This window comes from Halichoeres trimaculatus, unplaced genomic scaffold (assembly GCF_033239565.1).
Source record: "Halichoeres trimaculatus isolate MK-OKI-2021-1 unplaced genomic scaffold, fHalTri1.1 fHalTri1_scaffold_15, whole genome shotgun sequence".
In the NCBI taxonomy this organism is placed as follows: domain Eukaryota; kingdom Metazoa; phylum Chordata; class Actinopteri; order Labriformes; family Labridae; genus Halichoeres; species Halichoeres trimaculatus.
This window is the reverse complement of record NW_027437193.1, coordinates 24,936,031-24,960,546: the sequence shown is the minus strand read 5'-3', so window position 1 is coordinate 24,960,546 and position 24,516 is coordinate 24,936,031. Positions and strand designations below refer to the sequence as shown.

Here is a 24,516-nt window from a genome sequence, read left to right as displayed (position 1 = left end):
TTTTGGCTTTATGTACACCTTATGCTGCAAAGAAGCAAAACTTTGAGACGTTAATGGTTTGTTTTGAACTCTAGATTAATCCAAGTAAACAATCATATCATAAAAAACAACATTAAAAATCTTCACCTTTAAGACTTTAGATGTGTATAAAGTGCAGGATGACACCTGAACAGTGCTGAATCAGACAGATCCTGTGATTCATGGACGTGTGTCTCCTTCCCTCCCTTCCAGGCACGTTAGACGTCAGGCTCATGGGCTGTCAGGACCTTCTGGAAAATGTTCCCGGTCGTTCCAAAGCTGCGTCCGTCCCACTGCCGGGCTGGAGCCCCAGCGAGACGCGCTCGTCCTTCATCAGTCGAGCAAACCGAAACCGTGGTGTGAGCGCGCGAAACCTGACGAAGAGCGAGGAGCTTTCCAGTAAGTCGACCTCACACACCGTTGGTAAAATGTTTGAATAAATCTGTGATTAGGTTGAGCTTTAACAAAGTTAGTATTGAATCACGGCTGGACAGGACAGACGTCTAAATCTGATCTGAGACGTTACTTTAGGATGAGGTCGGGACATTTTGAACTCCTGTGTGTTTCCACAGATGAGATCAGCGCGGTGTTGAAGCTCGATAACACAGTTGTAGGACAGACGAGCTGGAGGCCGGTCAGTAACCAGGCCTGGGATCAGAAGTTTACATTGGAGCTGGACCGGGTAACACGCACACACACACACGCACACACACACACACACACACATTGTCATTTCTGCCATGATCTACATCCGTGTGTCTAACTGGGTTTTCTTCTACTTTTTATTCAATCATTTATTTTTGTGTGTCTCTTTAACCTTCAGTCTCGGGAGCTGGAGATCTCGGTCTACTGGCGTGATTGGCGTTCTCTCTGCGCAGTCAAGTTTCTGCGGCTTGAGGACTTCCTGGACAACCAGCGCCATGGGATGTGTCTGTATCTGGAGCCACAGGGGATGCTGTTTGCTGAGGTAGTCTAACACACAAACACTGTGCCCCATTTAAAATCTATCTGAATGTGTGTGTTCCACCTCATCCACCGTTTGAAAAGCTGTTGATGAAACATTTGTCGTCATTGGTTCTCTAATTTAGATGTTTTATCCTGCTTAGGTTACATTTTTCAATCCAGTCATCGAGAGACGACCAAAACTGCAAAGACAAAAGAAAATTTTCTCTAAACAACAAGGTGAGCTTAAAGTTAAAAACTTTCAGTTTCCAAAATCAAAGTGTAAAGGTCATCATGTTTCACAAGTTTTGACTAAACAGCTTCCAAGTAGCTTCAGAAAAAGAGATAATGTTTTTTTTTTAAATCAGGTGTATTCTTCGTCTTCTACTTGTGTTGTTGACTCTGTCTGTCTGCTGACTCAGTCTCTGTCTCTGTCTCTCTCTTTTAAAAGGCACTTGAAAGCATTGTTATTTAGGAAAGCTTTTGGATGATGTTTGTTTTTGTTTTTGGTATTTTATTTTTTAGTCCCTTTTAAGTTTTTGTGATTTTTATCTGTGAAAAGCACTCTACAAATAAATTTTACTAACTTACTTACTTACTTTCCTCCCTCTTCTCCCCATGTCTTTGACGACAGGTAAAACCTTCCTGCGAGCTCCTCAGATGAACATCAACATCGCCACGTGGGGCCGCCTGGTGAGGAGAGCCATCCCCACGGTCAGCACCAACTCCTTCAGCCCACAGGCGGCTGACACTGGGCCCAGCAGCCTGCCTGGCTCCCCCACACCCAGCAGGTACTCGTGTACTGACGCACACATGATGAAACAACCATGAGACAGATGTGATGCTAACACAGCTGTCCCACATGTAGTGACCCACTGGTGACCAAGCTTGACTTCGATAAGGAGCCCACCCCGGGACCCAAACACTACCCAGCACCTGATGACAACAGAGAACCTCTGGTGCAGGACAAACTGCCCAACAAAGAGGAGGTTCAGGTACAATGTGCTCTGAGTTTGAATCATTAAGATGTTATTCATGTAGCGTAGCATCGATCACTCAGCGTTTCAGTGATTACATCAACACGTGTTCAGAGGAAGCAAAATGAAACGAGTTAATCTGTTAAACGTCTGTCCTCTCTGCAGGACGCACTTGCCTCCTTTGACTTCTTAAATAAGAGGAACAGCATAGCGGTGAAGCCGGACCTGGACAGAGGGGCAGAGCACGAAATCCAGCATCCAGACCTGGAGCTCATCGCCTTCCAGAAAGACAACGAGATAAGGTGGGAGAGCCATCTGTGTGTGATCAGGATCAGTTTCCTCAACAGCTTTAAAAAAAGTTGAAAGAAAACTTGAGTAGGATCCATGTGGTTAAAAGCTCTTGTTCCTGTTTAGTTAACGTAAATAAAGAGAATAAAGTAATAGGGCTGCTGCTGTTGAGTATTTTATTATTCGAGTATTCCATCGATTAATCGAGTAATGGGATAAAACACATTTTTGTTTAGGTAAAGAGCGATTATTTTTCAAATGAAAATTTGTTTCAAACAAGTGGTTTTGGGTGATACATTTAAAATTCTATGTAATCTGACTAGATGTGAGACATTTTAATCAGGAATAGGACATTCTTGACTCGATTTTGAGTCTTTGCAGTGTTCAGACTAGGATGAGGATGATTGACGAATAATGACAGTGACCCTCATTTATCAAACGTGTGTACGCCTGCAAAATGGGTGTGCTCTCTTTTCCAGGCTCAGATCAGCATTTATCAATCTGGACGTGGGTGTCGGGTACGCTCAAATCCCACGCCAGGTCTGAATTTGTGTACGTATTTTCATGTCAGTGGGGAGCACGGTGCAGCGAGGGAAATCTGTCTGTGGAGGAGAATTATTAGATCATATTAGCACAAAACATTTACAGAAAAAAAAAATCTGATGTTCTTGGATTAATATTGAGATCCTTGAATTAGATATGACACCAAGAATGTTTCTAACATTTCACTCTTCTTCTGCTAGTCTATGAAATACTTTGCCATGAAAGAGCAGCTGCGCGAGCTGTCAGCTGATTTTTCCCTATAAAAAAAATGTGTTTCCTCTATCGGTTTACTTACAAGAAAAATTTAAAAATAGAGAGGCTGTAATCAGTTTTTATTACACTCTCATGTCCATGGTAAAGTCTCTGCCGAGAACATTCAGAGGAATGCTGGATCAAACTTTTAGCCTGGATTTTCTAAGGAAGCTGTATTGATTACAGGTTTTACTTTGAAGATGATTATTTCACTGTTCATAATATTATCATATAAACGTAAACTGTGTGCGAAAAAGTGACTATTTCATAACAAAAGACGTTCATTTACATGAGATCACAACCAATGTGCTCGTCTCGTGGTACGAATAATCATAAAACTCTGGGCTACCCGTGCGTAATTGTGCACGATTGACACACTTCAGCTCCGCTCCCTCCTCAGTCTGTGACAGGTTCAGTCTGGAGTCTGCAGCTTCTTTCAGAGCTCAAACACATTTTTGAAAGACAACTTTACACGTTTCTGGACCTGAACGTTAACAATTAATGATATTGTGGCTTCTAATAGTCAGACAACACGGATTAATTAATCAAAGTAAAAACAAAGGCTGTGTAAATCAAATGTTTAAAACTCTGTTGTATTTTAGTTTGTCACATCCACACTGCTGAATCACTGCAGTGATTCCCTTGCAGGTGAGTTTTTTCTGACTCCCCCTACTTTTCGCCATTTTTTTCGGCTGCCAAAAGGAGGCATCATTTCCTCTCTACCTCTGTTGCTATGGGGTTGTTGATTACCAGTATGTAGAAGTTCCCTTTTTCTGTAATGCGTACCTCCATGTCGTACATTCTGTGGATTGGGCCAGCTGAACCTTGAATATTTAGGGGCTTGTTATGTAAATGACGATTGTTTTCAGCCGCCACATTTATCAACACCTGTTCAGGTGTACGCCGTGATTGGCCCTGGTACGCACGTTTCATAAATCACACGTGAACGTTGCCGTAGGATTGTTTTTACACCCAGATCTGCACTAATTCCCACGCAAGATTGATGAATGAGGACCATTGTGTTGAAATAGTACCAATGCTGTGAACGCTGCCCCCTGGCTGTGAATCAGGCTGTGCAGGTGAACTGAGCCGTCTGCTCCTGCTCTGTATGAGGTGTGGCATGGTCAACAGTCTTATAAAAACAGCTTCTTCTGAACTTTCACTGTTTTCCAGGGATGAAGAGCAGTTCCACTTCAGTCTCCAGGACTTCAAATGTGTGGCTGTACTCGGACGCGGACACTTTGGGAAGGTGTGTTGTTTGTTTCTTGTTTGTTTTTTTTTCTGGTGTGTCCAAAGCAAAACCCAGAGTTTATTTTTAATCATGCATTTTAAATTCTGGATTTTGATTTTTTTTTTTCAGTTAAGCTTTTTTTTCCTTGTTTCCAGCAGCTTTCAGAGACTTTTTCTTTCAGTTGATTGATAGAAACTTTGGGGAACGTCTCTAAATGATTTCTTCTCTCTCGGCTGCATCTCCTCCTCAGGTGTTGTTAGCAGAATATAAGAGCACTGGAGAGATGTTTGCCATCAAAGCTCTGAAAAAAGGAGACATTGTGGCTCGAGATGAGGTGGACAGGTGAATATTCAGACTTCTCACTGAGCTAACACTTCAGGTAGTGCTGCGGTCATATATGTGAGAGATTGAGAGGTCATTTCTTTCTCTTCGTCTCTGACAGTCTGATGTGCGAGAAGAGAATTTTTGAGACGGTGAACAGCGTCCGCCACCCGTTCCTGGTCAACCTGTTCGCCTGTTTCCAGACGCAGGAACACGTTTGTTTTGTCATGGAGTACGCCGCAGGAGGAGACCTGATGATGCACATCCACGCTGATGTTTTCTCTGAGCCCAGGGCTGTGTGAGTGAACACAAGAGCAGTTTAGTCTCTATGTTAGAGTGTTTCTGCTGCACAGCTCAGTGAACATCTGCGTCTTTTATGTCTGTGCAGGTTTTACGCTGCCTGTGTCGTACTGGGATTACAGTTCCTACATGAACATAAGATTGTGTACAGGTGAGCAGTTTGAAAAAACAAAACAGTTCAGACAATCTTCTGTTGGAGGAGGATTAAAGTCAACAATCTTCTTTTACTGCAGAGATTTGAAGCTGGACAACCTGCTCCTGGACACAGAGGGATATGTGAAGATCGCTGACTTTGGGCTTTGCAAAGAAGGTAGAGTGGAAAACCAAATTATCCTGAAGGTTTTCAGCATCAGACAGAAACAAACAGCCTGACTACGCTGGTTACAGATTCCTCCACACTGAGCTCTGACAGCCTCCACCCTGTCTGTGTTTTCAGGAATGGGTTTCAGGGACCGAACCAGTACATTTTGTGGCACACCAGAGTTTCTGGCCCCTGAGGTTCTGACTGAAACATCGTACACCCGCGCCGTGGACTGGTGGGGTCTGGGCGTCCTCATCTTTGAGATGCTGGTTGGAGAGGTGAGCACACATTTGTCAACAAAGATGTTTAAAGATCACAACTTCACTTCAGAGTCACAGACTGCTGATCCATGCCACTCCTGGGCTGATCTTCTTCACTCTGGCTCATCTCTTTCAGTCACCCTTCCCCGGTGATGATGAGGAGGAGGTGTTTGACAGTATCGTCAATGATGAAGTCCGCTACCCACGATTCCTCTCAACAGAGGCCATCTCCATCATGAGGAGGGTGTGTAGAAGTTCAAGAGCTCAAAAATAATGCCCCGTTAACACAACAAGATTTCATCCAAAAACACTAGAACACAGTGAAAAAATCTGCATTTACACAGAAACACTGATGGACTGAAAACACTGTAGTAAGCATGCCAGGCCTGTAGGTGGTGCTATAACTTGTCCAGAAGCCGCTGGCTACACATTGCCACACTTCCAAAGGATTGTCCACTGTCTCTGTATATTTTGTCTCAATCGATAACGCATCGCACAATGTCCCCCCTTGGAAAGCCGAGCAGGCCTAATCCTGCCGTTAGCGCCTGTAATAGTGGGGTATACCCTCATTAAACTTAGCAGATTCAGCAGAATGAGCAGCGCAAGCACAACACAGTAGTTCGCCACAATTGATACTGTTGTCCTGCTGTATGCGCTTGCGCGAAGGGGAGTGTAACATCAGTGTTTCCACTGGAAACGCTGGCTTACTGTTTACACGGCAACGGTGTTGGCAGCGTTTCTGAAAATCTCACTCAGGAGGCTGTTTGCAAAAGTTTGTGTTTTAGGTCGTCTGAAACGCTGTTTCCTAAGGGGCCGTTTACATGACAACGGTTTTAGGGTGAAATGCAGAAGTTGTGTTGTGTTTCAGCCTCATGTTTACACAGAAACTGCGTTTTAGCCGAGCTTTAAAGCAAACTTGTGAAAATGGCCTCCAGAATGGGATTTTTCTGAAACCCTGCTGACACCGTTGCCGTGTAAACAGTAAGCAGGCGTTTTCAGTGGAAATGATGATGTCACACTGCGCTTCACGCGCAGGCATACAACAGTACAACAGTACCATTGTTACAATCGTCGCAAACTACCGTGCCCTGCTCAATCTGCTGTATCTGCTGACTGTCTCTATACCAAATATGCATCTGTTGCTCCACTTTTTAACTTAGTATTCACCAGTACACCAGATGATCAGCTCAACTCTACTTCGGTAGAGATCTCCCAAAAGCGGCTTCTGGGCAAGACAGTTATAGCACCAACTACAGGCCTGGCATGCTTACTACAGTGTTTTCAGTTCATCAGCGTTTCTGTGTAAACGCAGATTTTTTTCACTGTTTCAGTATTTTCAGATGAAACGTTGTCGTGTAAACGGCTCCTGAGAAAAGCGCCAACCCTGCTGACGTTTTCCTGAATTAGAGACTTTAGTGAGGGCATGAGCTGTTTGTTCTGTGAAAATGTTTATATTTCGGTATTTTTCTCACAATTTATGATCCTCCTTGTGCTTCAGCTTTTGAGGAGGAGTCCAGAGAGACGACTGGGAGCAGGAGAGAAAGACGCAGAGGAGGTCAAGAAACATCTGTTCTTCAGGGTGAGTAACAAAATGAGATTATGTCACTTTTCTTGTCAATTGTTTGGGAATCTTGAATTATTTTTACATTTTTATCAGCCATACTGAGATATATTTTTGTTATTTTCATAGAGAGCCTGTGTGCTCAGTTCACTTTTTTCCTTCATGTAAATGCAAAGTTAAGTTAATCTAACATAAACCTAGGCGACAGGTGTAGAGCAGCCTCATCTTTCACTGATCTGTTTCCTCATATTTCTAAATTAACTGACCTGTCTGATTCACTGTAGAATATGGATTGGAACGGACTCTTGTCCAAGAAGGTGAAGCCACCGTTCGTGCCGACCATCCAGGGCGCTAACGACGTCAGCAACTTCGATGATGAATTTACCTCAGAGGCTCCGATCTTAACCCCGCCCAGGGAACCACGAGTGCTGTGCTCCGAGGAGCAGAACCTGTTCTCTGACTTTGATTACATCGCTGACTGGTGTTAGCTCCACCTGACCCCCCTCGACTACACACACACACACACACACACACACACACACAGAGACACACACACACACACCTACAGACAGACACACTGTGAACCAACAAACACATGATGACTGCTTCCCTCTTTTTTAAACTCTGCCCAAATCGTTGAAGAAGAGGAGCAGACGTGGCTCCCTGAGCCTTCAAAACTCTGTGCCATTGAGAAGAAAAGTCTCCCGAGGACCCCACTTATTTTTTTAATCCACATGAAGAACTTTTTTTTTAAGAAAAAGAAAACAAATGAAATGTGTTGTTGGAGAGTGAAGGAGGAGGGAGATGTTTTGTCCTCCTGCACACGTAGCCGTGTCCTTTGTCTGACCACTGAGAATGTTTTTCATATGAACTCTGAGAAGAAGACGACATTACAATCATCTTATTCAGCGTCACCGTTGTCAGCGTGTTTTTGATCTGTACAGATTATATTCAGTCGAGTTTTATTGTTGTATTTTTTTCCTCGATGTGCAAAGCCCTCGCCACAGCTTTAGGACATTTTATCTCACTGTAAAGTTTGACATTACTGCCGTGATCATGTCTCAAACTGTTGTTCAGTGAATCAGAAGAGCTCAAAGCATCAGCACTGAACAGCAACTAACATCCTGACTACTACTGCTGCTTCATGACTTGAAACGGAAGAGTCTGTACACTACATGTCTTTGTGTTTAGAGGCCTGATCATTATTTACAGACGCCATAAACTACACAACAACAATACTCTGTAGCTTAAATTCATCTGGTGTTAATCTGTACAAGTAATCATCACTTTGTTTTGTTTTGGAATAAGTTCATGATTAGAAATGCCCTCTAATGAAATGTGTTAGTCTGGTGCCCTCTAGTGGTCAAACAGCTCTGTGATTGGAGCTGACACGTCAAACTGTAACGTTAAATCAATGACTTTATTCACTGTAAAGTTTAATGACAGTTGTTTGGTGGATCCTCTCGATGGATCTGAAAACATTTTTCTTGTTTACCTCAAAGTTTTTACTCTAAAGTGTCTCATTTCAAAGTTACACAAACCAAATTGATCCTGTCCCTGTGGAAGCAGCAGAACAACAACGGCTCCTCCTCACGGTTCAAACACCTGACTGAACTGAAATCGACGACAAACAAGGCAGAAGCATCTTCAGCAGATGAGGGCCGAGCAGTTTTTTTTTGGGAACATCTTTAACTCAGTGATTCTGTCTCAGCGCCGTGTCAAAGTTTCCCTCACTGTTCTGTGATCAGTTGAATTTTCAGTGAAGCAGACGATGACTTTGTGTCATTTTGCTCGTTTTTTTATGAACTGACTCAAATGTTGGAGACCTGTTGATAAGAATCACTACAGGGGAGGGCAGGGTATATTATATATACATACTGTATGTACACAATTAAGCTGAAAGCACTAATTTTATCAATAGTTTTTAATTATCTACGTTTCTTAATGATGAAAATAGATTGTATAAAGTTTTTTTTATCTTTGCTTGTGCATGTTGTTGCCAGAACAAAACAAAACTGTAAAGGATGGTACACCAACACTCAATCACAACTGTTGCTGTTCACCCCGGTGTAAAAAGAAAGACTGCTGCAGTCGTTTGTTGCCCATCATGATGCACAAATTAAACATTTGTAATAGTGGCTTTGCTTTGAGTTTTATCCCTGACTGGGGTTAAGAAATTACAGGAAATTTTAGAGCTGGAAACTTTCTATGGGAGTTTCAGAAATGAAGAGGAATTTTGGGGGAATTTTCATAAATTTATATTGACAGCATTAACACTGTAATTTACATGTTAGTATAGGGTTTTTTTTTATAAACTGACATGCATGTAAACATGTCTAATGCAATATTTTTCAATGGCATGATACAATAACTGTAAGGGAACTTTTCATAACTGAGTCGAACTGTCATGAATATTGGCACAAATGAGTGATTCTTCAATCAAGGCAGTTTTTCTGTCACCATGGTAAATTGATGAAAAATGTTTTTCCCCCAAAAAATTGTTAGGGTTAGGTTGAAGAAGTTAATGAAAAAAGTAACTGTGTCTCAATGATATTTTAATACTTTTTCAGTGTGTTTTGGGCTTGTTACCTGTGCGATGGTAATGATAAATTTCACTTTTTGCAGAAAATGTTAAGTTTTTGACTTGCTAAGCTAACAGGTTAGCTAGCATACAATGTAAAAATGAAATTTCCTACTAATTAGTTAAAATATTCAAATAGTAGCTTGTTTGGTAATGTCACCTTATAAACAAACTCTCACATCAGAGTGTGTAAAAGATCAAATTACCCACATATGCGGAGACCCTCAGTATGGCTTTAAGATGCTCATCTTTAAGTTTGGACCTGAACTTTGACTTATTCAAGTCAAAGTGTGGAGAAGAGCTTTTCATGCCAAAAAGGCACATGATCTTGATGAAAAAGTTAAGACTGGGCAGACAAACATCCCACGAGATGACAGGATGTATTTACCTTGCACTAGGTGACCCACAAGTGACCAATGCTATTTTGTGTTGTCATGAACCTGAGCTACGGTAGCCCACAAGTGGCAAAAATATAAAACGCCCAGGTGCATGTGAGAAAAAAAAACTCGCATCCAATTAGCATGCCACAATGTGAGTGATTTTTTTTTTTTTTTAATTGATAAGTCTAAAAAAATGTTGAATGTGATGTAATGACAGATGTGGTATTTAACAAACTGAGCAAACTGAACAAATATAATCTATGTGAATTTGAAAAATGTCTTTTTAAGTTGTTATGAGGAAATGTAAAGTAAAGATTTAAATGAATTTAGCACTTTCATTGCTTTATTAAAGAGGGGATGTTAAAATACCGAGGTTAGGGACAAGCGCAAAAACACACAGAAAAAGTATGAAAGTATCATTATTGAGACAGTTATAGTTTTCATAGCTTCTTCAACCTAACTCTTACATATACAATAATTGTTTTTTGTAAAAAAAAACAAACAAAAAAAAAACTTTTTTTTTTTCTTGAAAATCTACCCTGGGGATGGAAAAATTCCTTTAATTGAAGAATCACCCAAATATTTCTGGTAGCTAGCCTCTAAAGACAGGTTGATGGACATCCATTAGTTTGATTTAAATGTGCTCATTACAAAAATTTAAATTAACTAAAAATATGTTTACCTCAACATCATCATCAAAACTTTCTATGGCAGGACTCCTGGACTCCAAATCCAGAAATGTGGTCTCAGTGGAAAGGCTGGAGGCTCATTAAGTCGTGATTGATTAATCAAATGTTCTTGGAATTGTTCGCACATCTGGTTCATGGTACACAGCTGAGTTTGAACTCAGTCATGTGGTTTCAGTGAAGATTGCTTTTGAAAACCTCATTCAAGCTCATAACAAGAAAAAAAAAAAAATTTACAAAAGTTTGAAGCCAAAGTTTTCCAGGAATTCTTAGAAAATTCATTGATGTTACTGGCATAAACCCATGAACATTTCCAATATTCCCGAGCTAAAAGTCCCATGGAAATTTTCAGGAAACTCCCTGAAATTCACCAGAGATTTTCCAGCCCTCTGTAACCTTAGCCCTGACCCTTGAGCACAGGATGACAGGTGTGAGCTCAATCTACCTGTGGTTCACTCTGGATCCAAAGCTTCTGTGTGAAGAGGCATGTACTTAATAATAATGAAGACATAAACTTGTGGCAATGCTTTAATGAAAATCTTTTATTTTTTTTAAATTACTTGAAACAATTCAAACAAACTAACAAAATAGAACCTGGTCATTTTCTACAAAAAACAAGGTTTTTATGTATACAGTATGAAACCAGCCTAAAATTGCAAGCATCAGTCAATGTTTCCCACTTGGACATATATACATGATACAGTATACACACTCAAATGAAATACTGTAAGCACAGTCAGCCAGCTGTTTAAGCACTGGAATGTGTCCGTTTATTTCTGCCTTTGAAAAGGCTCAGAGTCTTAGGAGAGACGAGAGAAATCTTCCAAATCCAACACAAATATGATTTAAAAAAAAGAAATAATACAATCCTGTAAGTACAGCAGAAAACATCGCCGCTGAGTAAAGACGACTCCCTCACAGCTGGGGCAGCTTGTCCACCGGTGTGTCGAATTTGAAATCTGGAGGGAAGAGTTCTGCGGCGCGCGGGTAGATGAGCCGATATGACTGTCTGATCGTAACGTCTGCAACACCGGCGATGTCCCCGATTTCTGTGGAAGAGTCAGAAACAAGAAACGACTCAGAGCCAGACTGAGAGAAGAAAACGCTTCCTGCATTCAGCACATTCAGGAGAACCTGGAGGTACAAAACCAGCCAAAGGGAGGCCATCATTTCTGCAGCTTCAGGCGAAACTATGTGACTTTAAATGTGTCACACCGAGTAAATGAAGTCTGCCCACATGCATGAAAGCAAAACACACTGAGCTTTTAGTTCATCTGAACATCAGAAAATGCACAATCTCAGGGACTGAGATCTGTTTATAGATAGAAAGAAAGACCTCTGCCAAGCATATTGTGATTGTCACCAACACTTTAGTCCTACTTTAATGTTATACTCCCTTTCAGCAGACTGTCTGCTACAATTTGGTGTTAGCTGCAGGTTTGTCCGATAATTTGTTTCCTGACAGTGTTGAAGATTATGATGACCCAGTTCATATTTTATATTCTGAATCTTGGAATCCAGAATATTTCCAGGATCTGGATCACACTTTTACATCTGTCAGAAATAATGATGACCTTGTCTTTTATTGTTTTGCAAAGCAATCCAACCATTTATGGTGGAGTTATATACACATATGGTGAAAACAGCCCTATCTCACAATAATAAAGAATCCTTAAAAAAAGTCCTGGATCCAGACGGTGATCCAGATCACCTCCAAAATGTAATCACTTCTTCCTTATCCCATTTTTAATATTTCCTGAAAATTTCATCAAGATCGGTTTGAGTAAAAATGTTAAAAAAGTATCAGACAGACAAACTCTCCCAAAAGCACAACCTCCTTGTTGGAGGTTACAAATTAAATTTTGATCAAAGTGGAGGCTGTTAAGAGGTTTCCATTAGTGCAGTAAGCAGAGTCTGGCCTGCTCAGATATAATCACTGATCAGAGTTCAGTCACAGGTCGGTCGTCATGCCTCCAGTTGGATTCAGGGTATAAATCTGCAACGTGGAGAATGTTTTCAGAGTCCGATAGTGAGCCAAACTTCTTTTTCTCCTCATACTGCTGCTGAATTACTGTTAAGCTTCTGCACACTAGTCTTACCCAGGTCTTTGTGACCTCAGGTCCTCAACTAGGATGCTAAAGTCTAGACTGTAGACTGAACCCCAGACTGTATAAAATATGGACGTAGTCTCCTTAACATCACCTTTCTGTCCCTGATACAGCGTACTGAAGCTAATTGTTGGTCGAGGCCTTATTGGATATGATGTGGGCTTTGAGTTTCTTTTTTAACAGCTGTAGGGCACCTTTCAGTCACATGAACTGAGCTGTGCCTCTGATTGGACAAACTTGTGATCCTAAATTCACTGATAGAGAATTTAGCGCTTCAGACCCAAGCTGTTTTTTGAACCAGGCAGTAAATGTGTTTTTTTTCATGCCAGATTTTTATTGAAGAGCAAAATTCAACACTTCTCTTAACGAGGTGTTGCCCCTTGACCTGAACAATCAGCTCCACCTGTGGTCTGGAGAGTGACACGGGAGTGGATTTTCACTCCTGTCCCATCCCACTCCCACAGAAAACAAAAGTCCTGTCCCGCCCCACCCCTGGTAAAATGATTCCCACTCCTGAGGAAAGCTATTACAAGGAAGTGGTTACAACCCAATGCACCAACACTGGAGGACTGGCAAGAAATTATTCATGAAATCTATATTATGGAGAGAATGACTTTTGCATTAAAACTACAATCTGAGAAATTTAAAAAGTTGTGGTCCAGATGGATAAGATATATAAAAGTGAGGAGGCCTTAATTGTTTTGAGTATCTCTAATATATGGCCTTATGTACCAGAATATTGAGTATTGTGAGTGATGATTGAAAACTGTTGTGAGTCAAATTTCATGGAAAATGAGGTAGTGTGACACCCGTTGTTTTGTTTTATTTAGTTTTTCTAGCTTTATATACCTGTAAATAAAAGGGAGTGTAATAGATGAGTGGATATATTTTGATATTTTTGTACTTAACAGTCCTGAAAGGAAAAAAAAAAAAAAAAAAAAAAAAAAAGAACGACTCCCACCCCTATCCCGCTCCCATTTCCCCCTTCTTTTAATTTGTAGGTAGTATGCTGAATTTGATTTGATTTTCTCCTCATTCTTTTTTAATTTACTGTTGGCTTCTGGGAAGTGTAGTTCTTTTCACTTGCGTTAGAGTGCAGGCTTATTTGAAACAAAACTACAAAACGCCCACGTCACAAATTATATTTGATCTTCCTAATTGGTTCCCACTCCTGACTGCTCCTGTTAACCTTTTATCCTGTACCATCCCAATCCAGGGATTAATAGTAAAGTTGTTTCCCATCCCACAGGAATTAAAGGGTGACATCACTGAGACTACATCCATATTTAACACAGTCTTTGATAATAACAGAACATGAAGGAGCGTCGGCTCCTACGGCGGCAGTTCAGCTGTAGTTGTGTATTTGCTCTGTCACTCACCTTTCTGGGTCTTCTTCTCAGCAGAGGCCTGTGACGCCATGTAGATGGCGGCTGCAGCCACAGAGATCGGGCTCCTGCCCGGCACCAGGTCCAGCTCCACGGCCTTCCTAGCGATGAAGGTGGCTGCCATCTGCACCTGTTTGGGCAGGCCCAGGTTGGAGCAGAAGCGGGACATGAAGTCTCCAGTGGTGATGAGATCCACGCTGGTCTCCAAGGCTTTCAGGATCAGCTTGAAACACCTGCCGATCTCCTTCTTAGAGATCCGGGAGACGGCGCAGATCTCTGAGAGGGGAGAGGACAGGAAGTGAAGAGGTGACTCTCCTTTCAGACATTCAGTGTCCTCTGTGCGAGGTCTCCACCACAACCCCCATGATCGCATCGTGAAAGACGACATGCACAAAACAAATGGTACTTCCTTTCCTCTAAAAATAGGATGTTTTCATCTCTAAAGCCGAAGAGACAATTTCTGTCTCCAGTTCATAATGACTCAGCACAGATTGAATCCCACTGAGTGATTCTGAAAAGCAGCTGTCTGAGTGTTTTCCAGGAAAAGATGAGAGCCGTTTCCAAAAGATTTGTGTGACATTCATCAAAATAATGTAACGTTTCATTTGCATTTCTGAGAAAAAGGGTGACGCTAGAAACATTCTTACTGTTGCCAACATTAACACTGCACATTGTCTTTCCTCTGGGGATTAAACACAGGTACAGACAACATATTTTAAAGATTTTAGTTGTGAAACATCTGAAGGTTTGTTTATGGAGAATTTTCCTGGAGCGCCGTCCCGCCGTATGGAAACAGAAGATAACTGTAGGCAAAAAAGAAATGTTTGTTCTGACCTTTGAATGTTCTGGGGACGCCCTCTTGTCTGCAAGCGATGTAGAGGCAGGCTGAAGCGATGGCATCATTGGCTCGTCCCTTTAGACTCTTCTGTTCATAAACCTGCTTGAACAGGTTGTTTGTTCTGTCCTGCAGAGAAAAAAAACCAAAACATTGCTTTGATACTTCTCAATTTTTAGTGGGTCATTGTTTTGTGACCCAAAAGTTTGAGCCTAATCTGAGTCTAACTGCCACGGGCGCTCTGCAGTATCGTTTGCACATATTTTCATGAGAAACCTCAGCGATTCGTCAGCATCTTTGTGACACATGCAAGGTTTCAATTCCCCCAAAACCTAAGTTTTACTCCTAACAGCAGCACCTGACTGCTACATGTGAATCAGTCAACCATGGAGTGATGAGACTTGATGGATGGAAAAATATTACAAGGTCAAATTTTCACATAAGACAAATTTGTTTCCAGCTGAATTAGACTCTGGATGACGTACATCATTCAAGGTGAGAATCAGCACAAGAGCTAAATTTTATCCACAGGATTCCAAAAAAAAAAAAAAAAAGAAGATTGACTCGACTTACTATGATGTTCCTGGGCAGGTTGATGCGGTCTGCCATGGTGCTGATCTCTTTGAAGGCGTTGAGCATGGCTCGGTCAGAGCTGCTCATGGTGCGCCTGTTCTGGTACTTGGAGTTTCCAAATTCATCAAAGCTAGCTGCACCTGTTCCCTGTGGTGGAGAAACACGTTGAAACACACAGGAGAGACGCAGTGATAACTTTGAGGATGTGGTTTGTGCAGTTACTGCAGGTGATCTGAACACATGTCAAAGGGTGAAATGGTAACACACTGGCAAAGGATCATACTTGAACACATTTCATTTACTTTCTGACACGCAGATTACATGACAAGAAGAAAGCATTTCATTAGACACATGTCATATATGACAACAAGAGGGTTTGTTTAGATCAAAGCTGAAATCTGCCTAATGGCTGCCAGGTATTCTTTTATTTGTATTGTTGTTTGTGTTTATGTTTTTTACATGTGTTTATATTAGTGTTGTCACAATACCAAAATTATGATTCAATAAGATACCTGCCTAATATATCTTGATACCGATACTTAATCAATACCATGGCAAAACCTAAAACATTCAAAAATTAAGGGAGATTTGTAAATTGTGCTTTGACAATTTATACAATTGTATACAGTTGTTTACAATATAACTAAATAGAAAACCAGAAAAAAACATTGTTGTACAGTAATGAGCAAATAAAATAATCCTGTCAGACTCTAACATCCATCTATTGTTTTCATGGTCATCACACTGTAGTTTAGCTCACACCGTGTGTGTTGAGACACTGAATAACACACTTTTAACATGAATACTCCAAAAAAATCCGACAGTGTTGTTTAAGCTCTTTCAGATGCAACACTTCAGTGTCTCCTGTAAATTTCTATCATCATTAAATTTATAAAACTACTTGTGGCTTATTTGAACTGTGTCAACACCACACAGCTCTGTGACTCAGGGCTGTGTGCTCTGCAGCTCATGTGTTTACGACACTGATTATTTGTCGTATGAACTACAAGTTTTGGTGAACTAGTTTGTTTGTCACAAAGTAACTGACACTGGTTTGACTTTTGTGTGTGGGCACGTTGTTTCAATCTGTCTCTCTTGCTCTTTAAGGAGGTGAGGATGCTGAACAGTGAGGCGCTTCATCATGTTCATAGTATTTCCTCAGTGTGTGACAATAGTAAGCTTCATAGACAGCCTTTGATGGGTCTATTGGCTTACAAAGCCGCCACGACTGTCGGTTTCATAAGTCAAGTAATGCCAAATTTCACTTGCAACAGCTTTTATGACAAGCTGCGGCCGATTCACAGGGGGCTGAAACTTGAAGCTGATGTCTGAAACTCAGTCATTCTTTTTACAAGCAGCTTAGGAAATCAAACTGTGAGTTAGTCAGAGATCAGATGATTGAGGCCATGTCCACACGTAGCCAGGTATTTTCAAAAACAAGTATCCCCCCTCGTTCGTTTTTAAAAATACTTTCATCCACACGCAGCGGGTAAATCCGCCGGTGAGTGCAGCTCAATGTTATGACCCATAATGGGCAGCGTTTCCCTGACGTAAAACCCATGCCAGCCAATCAGAATGAGCCCCAGTCATTTAGCTGTGACTTTTGAGAACTCAAAACTCTGTTTACCAGCGTCCACATGAAACCATGAAACTGGAGTTTTCCAAAATCTTCACTTTGGCCGGAGTTTTCAGAAAACATTGTTTTTTTGTGACGTAGAGCTGCGGTTTCGTGTGGACAGGTATTAACGTATAAAAAAAATATATGCGGTTTCCCAAATATCCGGGTACGTGTGGACATGGCCTCAGATGCACATGAACAATTTTGTTGGACTGAAAACGGCAGAGCATCGACGCACATAGATAATACAGGCTCACTGTCTAACTTCACAACAACACACAAACACTTTGGAAGGAGAGCAAGTCTTCGCCCACTCCTCAGAGAGGAGGGAGGACCCAGCTCGGTGGCTGCAGACTCACAAGTTGCCTGAGTCAAAATGTCTCTGATTCAGATGAAAAAAATGCCTTGGAGTAGGGCTGCACGATTATCGCAATCGCAATCGCAATGTCAGCACACGCAATTATGTAATCGCAAAAGAGGATATCGCAATCGCAATCGCAATGTCAGCACATGCAATTCAGATTTTTCTCCATGATAACCAAGCAAGCTTGTAGACTCATCATGACACAACTTTTTTTTATTAAATCGCAAGCACAATCGCAATCGCAATATTGTCCACCTAATCGCAAATCGCACCTTTTCCCCAAATCGTGCAGCTCTACCTTGGAGTATCAATTCTTAAAACATGTGGTATTGTTTACTTTTTGAAAACAGAGAGTATGGATACTTTCTCAGTATAGATATATCGTGCATCCCTAATTCATTTGTATATTTTGTGCAAATTCTGAGTCCTCCACCTATCTGTCTGACTGTGAAACCATTTTTGTTTGTGTACATTCATTTTTTATTTTTGTTTTGAAAAATTAATAAACATATTTGAAAAAGGTGAAATGATTAAAAACAAAACAAAAAACTCATCACTGAAAATTACTCTGATTTTAAATCTCTTTTTCTGTTCTTTTAGCTGACTGAATGGAAACTGAACCATTAGTTTAGAAACAGCAGGGAATTGGCTCTCACCTTGCTGATCATGGTGGTGAGGTCTCCTCCGTTGAGCAGAGGGTTTTGGGCGTCTCCCACTCTGGAGGGATCTTTGAGCGCCTTCTCATTCGAAAACGTTCTCCACTCTGAGCCCACATCGATCACACGATCACCTGAGGAGAAACAGATGGGCTTCTTGGATTATCTGCTGTCTGCAAATTTGTCTTAAGAGGTATCACATTGCACAATGTCCCCCTGAAAACAGGTGCTGTAAATTTCTTTCTCAACCGAGACATCTTTTTTCTTGCATTTAATAAAGTTGTTCATCCTTCTGTACTAACTACAGCTCCTGCCCTCTGACTGATTTCTAAGTCTGTCTTTAATGATATAAAAACCAGGAAAAACCAACAAACACTGAAGATCAATAATCATAAGATCATAATAGTTGATGGGGACAATGAATTTTGGTAGGTGTTTAGTGAGTCGACTGTAAACACAGTAAATGTGTGAGTGTGTCTCTCTCTGTTATATCCCCCTGGAGTGATTAAGCAAAGATGTTGACATCTTTAGCGCCGCTCCCACCTGAAAACCCGTCTCCAGGCGTCCAGGTCCATGATACAGGAAATACTGTCTCAGTCCTCATGTTCAGATATTCTTTCATTTTTCTTTTGTGTCTCATTGAATCTCACTGATTTATTTTGTATGTTAACCCTGGTCACTCTTCATCTCACTGATTCATTTTGTGAAGTAGAAACAGAAATAAAAACAAAGCTGACATCATTCAGCTAAATCAAATTTGAGATGAAGGGAGGATCAAATATGAGATGATGCTGATGGTGGGGGATACGTTTGTTTCTTTATTTGTCAGAACTGTTTGTTCTTGTCACGGTGAAGCATTGTCCAGGATTAGATTTCTGATATTTTAATCCCGTTAGGCAGTCCCCTTTTTTTCCTCAGTACCATACATCAGTCTTTCTATTGTAGGGAGGCATCGTGACACTCAGCTCCTCTGAGGCCAGACAAAGCTATGGGAGCAGGAGGAGAGGGCACTTGAGCGTTCATCAGAGAGCGGCTGGTGTGTCTCATCTCCCGTCAGACCTGCTCTGTGCACAGGGGCTTATTAGAGAGAAACTCTGTGTTCCTAACAGCTCTGTCTTACTGTCTGTATCACATGTTAGCAGGGTTTGAGGATCACACACTTTGTATATGTATGTCTCTCCTGTCTTCAAGTAAATAAACCTTGACCATGTAAATTTACAACATTTACTGAATGAAGTGAACTTAATTGTTTGAATAAAACACAAAATAAAGACTGTACTGGAAGTAAGGATGGGTACCTGTCACATGTGAAATTCAACAACACTGATACCCGGTTCCTGGCAATCGGTATGGGTACTCAATGGTACCAATTTTTGGTACTTTTGTGCGCATCTATGTGGTAATTGATAATTTTTTGAAAAATAAAATCTTAGAGCTTTTCAATTTAACATATCTGATCAATATATAATGATATAAATGACATTTTATCAATATATAAACTTGCAATGCTGTGTTAATGTACAGCATGGAAAATCGCCTTCTCTTCCACTCCCTCATAGTTTTAAGGATGTGTTTAGGTACCGTAACATGGTACTGTTTCACTAAACATGAATCGATACTCAGTATTACAAATGGAATTCAGTACCTATAAAAGTACCAGATCCAGCACCCATCCCAAGCTGGAAGATTCTGTAGATTAACATCTAACATCAGTAAAAGCAGGAAACAATTTTATGTCAGGCAAACACCAGCCAAACAGGTTCAGATGAGCCATGTTCTTAAAAACCTTTGTGTGTACAGATACTTTAAACTTTCAGACCACAGGGGCACTGGCCTAGCCTGGTGGTTGGGTCCAGCCCCTCCATGAGGTTACCCTCAAGCTGTCAGTCAGGTTCAAATCGTTCTCCACTCTATCCAACATCCTGAATCCTCTGAATCAGTGGTTTTCAAACTTTTTTTCAGTGATCTACCCACTGTGAGATGTTTTTTGCTTATCTTTTTTTTTTTTGGCCGAGTACTTCCTAACAAGCACAGAGCAGCTTTGGTTGGAGAGGAAGACTTAAACAGATTTAAGAAATATTCTTTTTAAACAATAACATTTTTGTTAACTCTGAAAATTTTGACCAGATAGACACAAAACATTACGACTTCGCCAGCTTTAAGATAAAAAAAACTAGAGCTATTTAAAAAGAAAAGATTTGTGCATACAGACATGGTGCCCTTTTCTGTACCAAAATAAAAGGCTGTTCTTAAATCAAAATGATTAGCTTAACAAAAAATGAAACATTTGTCACAAAATTTGCATTAACTTAATTTTAAATAGATTTGTTAAAATATAAAAATGCTGAATTATCCCCCCAGAAAAAATCTCAATGCCTTGAGTGTGTTGCAACCTGTGGACGTAAATCCCATTGAGCATATTTTTTCAAGTACTAAGAGTATTTTTTCTTCTTTACTGCATGTCCTTCCGTGTTTTCAGCAGAATTACTGCTATGCCTCAACCATGATGCTATAGTTTGTGTTATTATCTTGGAATGAGGAGACTATTATTTTGTGAGGTATAACAGAACTGAATATCACACTGGATATAATATTCAGTTTATGAACTTAAACTTCTATTTGATTCAAACATTGATGAACAGTGTTAAAGAAATTCTACTTGGCTGCTATTTTTTGAATATACTATGTACCTTCTGCACCCCCAGGGGTAGGTTACCCCCAATTGAGAACCACTGCTCTGAACAGAGGCAGAAAAAGCCTGAAAAATACTTAAGAATAAAGAAAAATTGTGACTCAAACAAAGAAATTTTTCAATTTACTAATCTCAAAAAGAAATAAAGGAACTAAGTATTCTGACTTTATGAAAAACGTATTCTTACCAACAACAAGGCCACATTCAGGGCAAATCATGTCCCCTGCTCTGTAGTCCTCCACCAGTATGGCCTCTGGGTGGTTGGGACATGTAACTCTGGGAAGAGCCGGGCCATCTCCACTGCATCAACAACAACAACAGAAGTAAAGTGATGTTTAAGAAGATATCAATAAAAAAGGAAACACGTGTATGAATAATCGTGGGTGGGGTTGAGAGGAGCTGTGAGGAGAGGACCCATCAACACTTAATTCCCCTTCCCAACTCCTAAAAAAATTCATCTATACAGCTGAAGAAATGTATAAATATGAACTGTAGTGAGCAATATGTCAAAAAGGTATGTTTATGTATTCAATAAAATATATTTAGAGAAACAGGAAGACATGAGAAATATAAGCAGTTAATAAAAAATGAATATCAGAATATTAAAGAGGAAAACATAGTTTAGGTGCAGGTAATGCATATTAGGGTTGAAAACAACAGGAAAGGTCATGACAGGGTACCAGTAAACAACCCACAATAACATTACCATAATATAGCAATTCTGTGAGAAATTATAAATTACAAATGATCTAAATTTGCTTAAGATAAACAGACAAAACCACCCGAAATGAAGCAAAAATGCCATAAGCAGCACAATGACAAGTCATGGAGCAGTGACATGCCAAGTCAGATAGAGAGGGAATTCTGCTCCTGGCACCAAGTAAATTTTCATCAACATACAATAAAATATAATAAAATATGTGTTTTCAGGATATGAATTATTGTAACACAGGAGGTATAACAGCATTTTCTCTTGTTGATCATTTCTAATGCACACACACTGTAATTTGTGACTTTAAAGTGATACATTAGGGAAATAAAGGTAAAAGATAAAAATGTAGTAGAATTGTACATGTCTGCAAAACAGACCCCCAACAGGGTGAAATAAGACTGTCTCATACCAATAAACCAACATGAATTCAGTTATATCATAAGGTTATCATGACATAAAGAGCCATGAACCATGGATCAAACACAAATATATCAAAGATGCCACGGAGATGTGGGGAAGGTAAAACACATGATCCAGTGATTAAGAGTCAAATCAGGGCCATAAAACACGAGTCCACTTAAAGACTCCCACTCATCGCTGTATTTTAACAAGAAGCCACCAATGTACGAATATATCACGACTAACAATTAGCTGAACCTTCTGTCGACAAATGACCAAAGAGGGCGAAACTTTAAGCCCCGCTGCAAATCGTGTATTTGTTTTTGCTTGACACAAAATGTTTTTTTCTCTCTCATTTTAAATTGTTTTCTTTCAATATTTTTTGCTGACTCCTTCAATGGTTATATTTATGTCTCTGTAAAACACTTTGAATAACCTGTAGCCGAATTGCGCAACATAAACTTGCTTTGCCTAAGGACGAAATGTGGTGAAGCTGTGGTCGTGTTTGTAGGTGTTGATTTTAAAACAGCGCGTTCTGTGCTGCTAACAGGCTGCTGGTGTCAACAAGACTCGGTGAGCTGAAGTTTCAGCTTCGTACCACACCATCTGAATTATACAGAGAAAACAAGGCAGAGCTAATAGCAGGCTAGCTGTCCAAGCTATGTTTACGTTATTATGGGGGGGAAGCCGCGGGACGACAACAGAGCGAGAAGAAAAGATGATACAGATGGAGACTTCTGGCAACATCTAGTCCGCTAGTTAGCACATTAGCTCTATCCTAGCACAATACAGCGCACACGTTAAGAGGCCGATACGGGCGAAGTGGTCTGGATAGAGGACAGGCGTCTTTAACCGCGGCCGTCTGGAGCCTTTTTTCAAAACCATGAACCGAAAGCCACACATACAGACAGGCAAAGTGATGGAATAAGTCTAACTGCTACCCACCGGCTTGTCGACGCCATGTCACTCCTCACTCCTCCTGTGTGTGTCAAAGAAACAACCAACTGAGCCACTTGTATTTATAACCTCTACTGATCACGTGTCCACCAGACTACGGCGAGCTCACAGGCCCAAACTTATGCAATTAATTTATTTTTTTAATCGAACTTCGGCTGTCAAAAATTCACTTAAAAACGATTTTTCCCTTTGTACTGTGTTTGTTCCACAGTATGGAATCATATGACTTAAAGTTGGCCACATAAAGAATAAAAGCATCAAATTTTGTAATGATAACTAATAATAATGTAAAAATTGACATTATATCCCTGGTGAATTTGATGCTGAATTAAATTTTCACTGCTGTAGTATGGCTTTCCCAGGACATAACCAAAACAATCTTTTATTAATATATAATATTTTAAAGCTCAATGTAAAGGTATTTCTTTCTGTTATAAATGCGAACAATAGCTCTGTAAAGGTTATGATGCATATGTTATCAAGGATTCTATTTACAATTATGCTATACTGACCAACTGTTTTGTGTTTTGGCATTTTCTATTTACAGATTAAAGATGTGACCAAACTTTAATCAAATTTTCCAAATAGCACTAAACTGTGTTTTTTTGTCCTGGAGATTTAGGATCAAACCAGCTTAGGTGATTGCAGAACAATACACAAAACTGGAATTTTTACTGTTGTGGTCACATTATACTTGAACACACAATCTTATCACTGGCCAGTCATGCTAATCATCACAATAATGTCTCAATTCTTTCAGTCATTTAAGAAAAAAGTTGTTGTATGGTCACTGAAAGCTTTAGTGAATCTAAATATTCTCAAAACTGTTTCATTTTCTCCCATTTGAAGCCATCTGATAATAAAAGGCCCGTGATGTTGTCAGACTGTACCAGTCTGTGTCTCTGACTCTGTACCAATCTGTGACTGCTCTGCTCCTTGGCAGCACACATCTCAGGCCCCTGAAGGAAACCTCACAGTTACACAAAGAGCCACTTTATGTTGACAAGATTTGTGGTGACAGAGTCACAAATCTTCATCTGTGGTGAAATTAATACTGACATTTATAACCTAATAGATGTGGTTTGTGTGCAATCGTAAATAATTTTGGATATATCCTTGTATTTTTATCAGAAAATGTCTTATTAACAAAATTGGAAGCCTAAAACTGGAAAAAGAATCAGTGTGCATTGAGACAACAGCAGGTGGAGCTAAGTAAACAGGGTGAGTTAGGTTTGGAAGATGCCAAGGTTGCCGGAGTCCAGCAGTTATATCAATGCTTTAGGATGATAATAACAGTGATCTGTTTTCATGTAATGATTATTCAAAACACATATCTCACACAGTGGTTGGACATATTTAGTAGTAAGCTAGTTTACCATGAATAGCATATTGTAATGGACTCTGGCTGAGATCCCTTTGAACAAAAACTGAAACCAGTTTTGAAAAGCTGGTTGTCATGTAGTCATGTGTGATTTTGTGCTTCCTGTTTTACTGTTTATTTTACAATGGTGTGAGTGGTTACATTTGGTTTCTTATTTAGTTGTTACTATTTTTTTTTTATTTCTGTTTATTTATT

At 40.2% G+C, this 24,516-nt stretch overlaps 2 protein-coding genes across 2 annotated transcripts in view; one reads left to right on the top strand and one right to left on the bottom strand.

The window, feature by feature from the left end:
- Positions 1-9,217, top strand: part of pkn2a (protein kinase N2a) — a 39,041-nt gene extending 29,824 nt beyond the window's left edge. Inside the window, exons 8-23 of the mRNA XM_074687743.1 lie at positions 232-417; positions 591-700; positions 842-985; positions 1,125-1,200; positions 1,595-1,751; positions 1,829-1,955; positions 2,103-2,239; positions 4,194-4,269; positions 4,502-4,593; positions 4,694-4,870; positions 4,961-5,023; positions 5,106-5,182; positions 5,309-5,451; positions 5,570-5,677; positions 6,932-7,012; positions 7,279-9,217. Of these exons, the coding sequence (XP_074543844.1) occupies positions 232-417; positions 591-700; positions 842-985; positions 1,125-1,200; positions 1,595-1,751; positions 1,829-1,955; positions 2,103-2,239; positions 4,194-4,269; positions 4,502-4,593; positions 4,694-4,870; positions 4,961-5,023; positions 5,106-5,182; positions 5,309-5,451; positions 5,570-5,677; positions 6,932-7,012; positions 7,279-7,482 (1,958 nt within the window). The 3' untranslated portion in view covers positions 7,483-9,217. The remainder of the gene's footprint in view (positions 1-231; positions 418-590; positions 701-841; positions 986-1,124; positions 1,201-1,594; positions 1,752-1,828; positions 1,956-2,102; positions 2,240-4,193; positions 4,270-4,501; positions 4,594-4,693; positions 4,871-4,960; positions 5,024-5,105; positions 5,183-5,308; positions 5,452-5,569; positions 5,678-6,931; positions 7,013-7,278) is intronic.
- Positions 9,218-11,163: 1,946 nt separating this feature from the next.
- gtf2b (general transcription factor IIB) lies at positions 11,164-23,023 on the bottom strand. The gene is made up of 7 exons (XM_074687752.1): positions 22,929-23,023; positions 21,060-21,172; positions 18,181-18,314; positions 15,543-15,689; positions 14,969-15,098; positions 14,129-14,410; positions 11,164-11,690 (listed from the first exon to the last, which is right to left on the bottom strand). The coding sequence occupies exons 1-7, from the start codon at positions 22,943-22,945 to the stop codon at positions 11,557-11,559; spliced, it is 957 nt and encodes a 318-aa protein (XP_074543853.1). The 5' UTR covers positions 22,946-23,023; the 3' UTR covers positions 11,164-11,556.
- Between the last annotated feature and the right edge of the window lie 1,493 nt (positions 23,024-24,516).

Excerpts from the sequence above, each read along its gene's own strand:
- gtf2b (XM_074687752.1), bottom strand. Across the intron at positions 14,411-14,968 it reads CGTCCCCAGAACATTCAAAG|AGATCTGCGCCGTCTCCCGG; the intron begins GTCAGAACAAAC and ends CTCCCCTCTCAG. Across the intron at positions 11,691-14,128 it reads TGAGAAGAAGACCCAGAAAG|AAATCGGGGACATCGCCGGT; the intron begins GTGAGTGACAGA and ends ACTCTTCCACAG.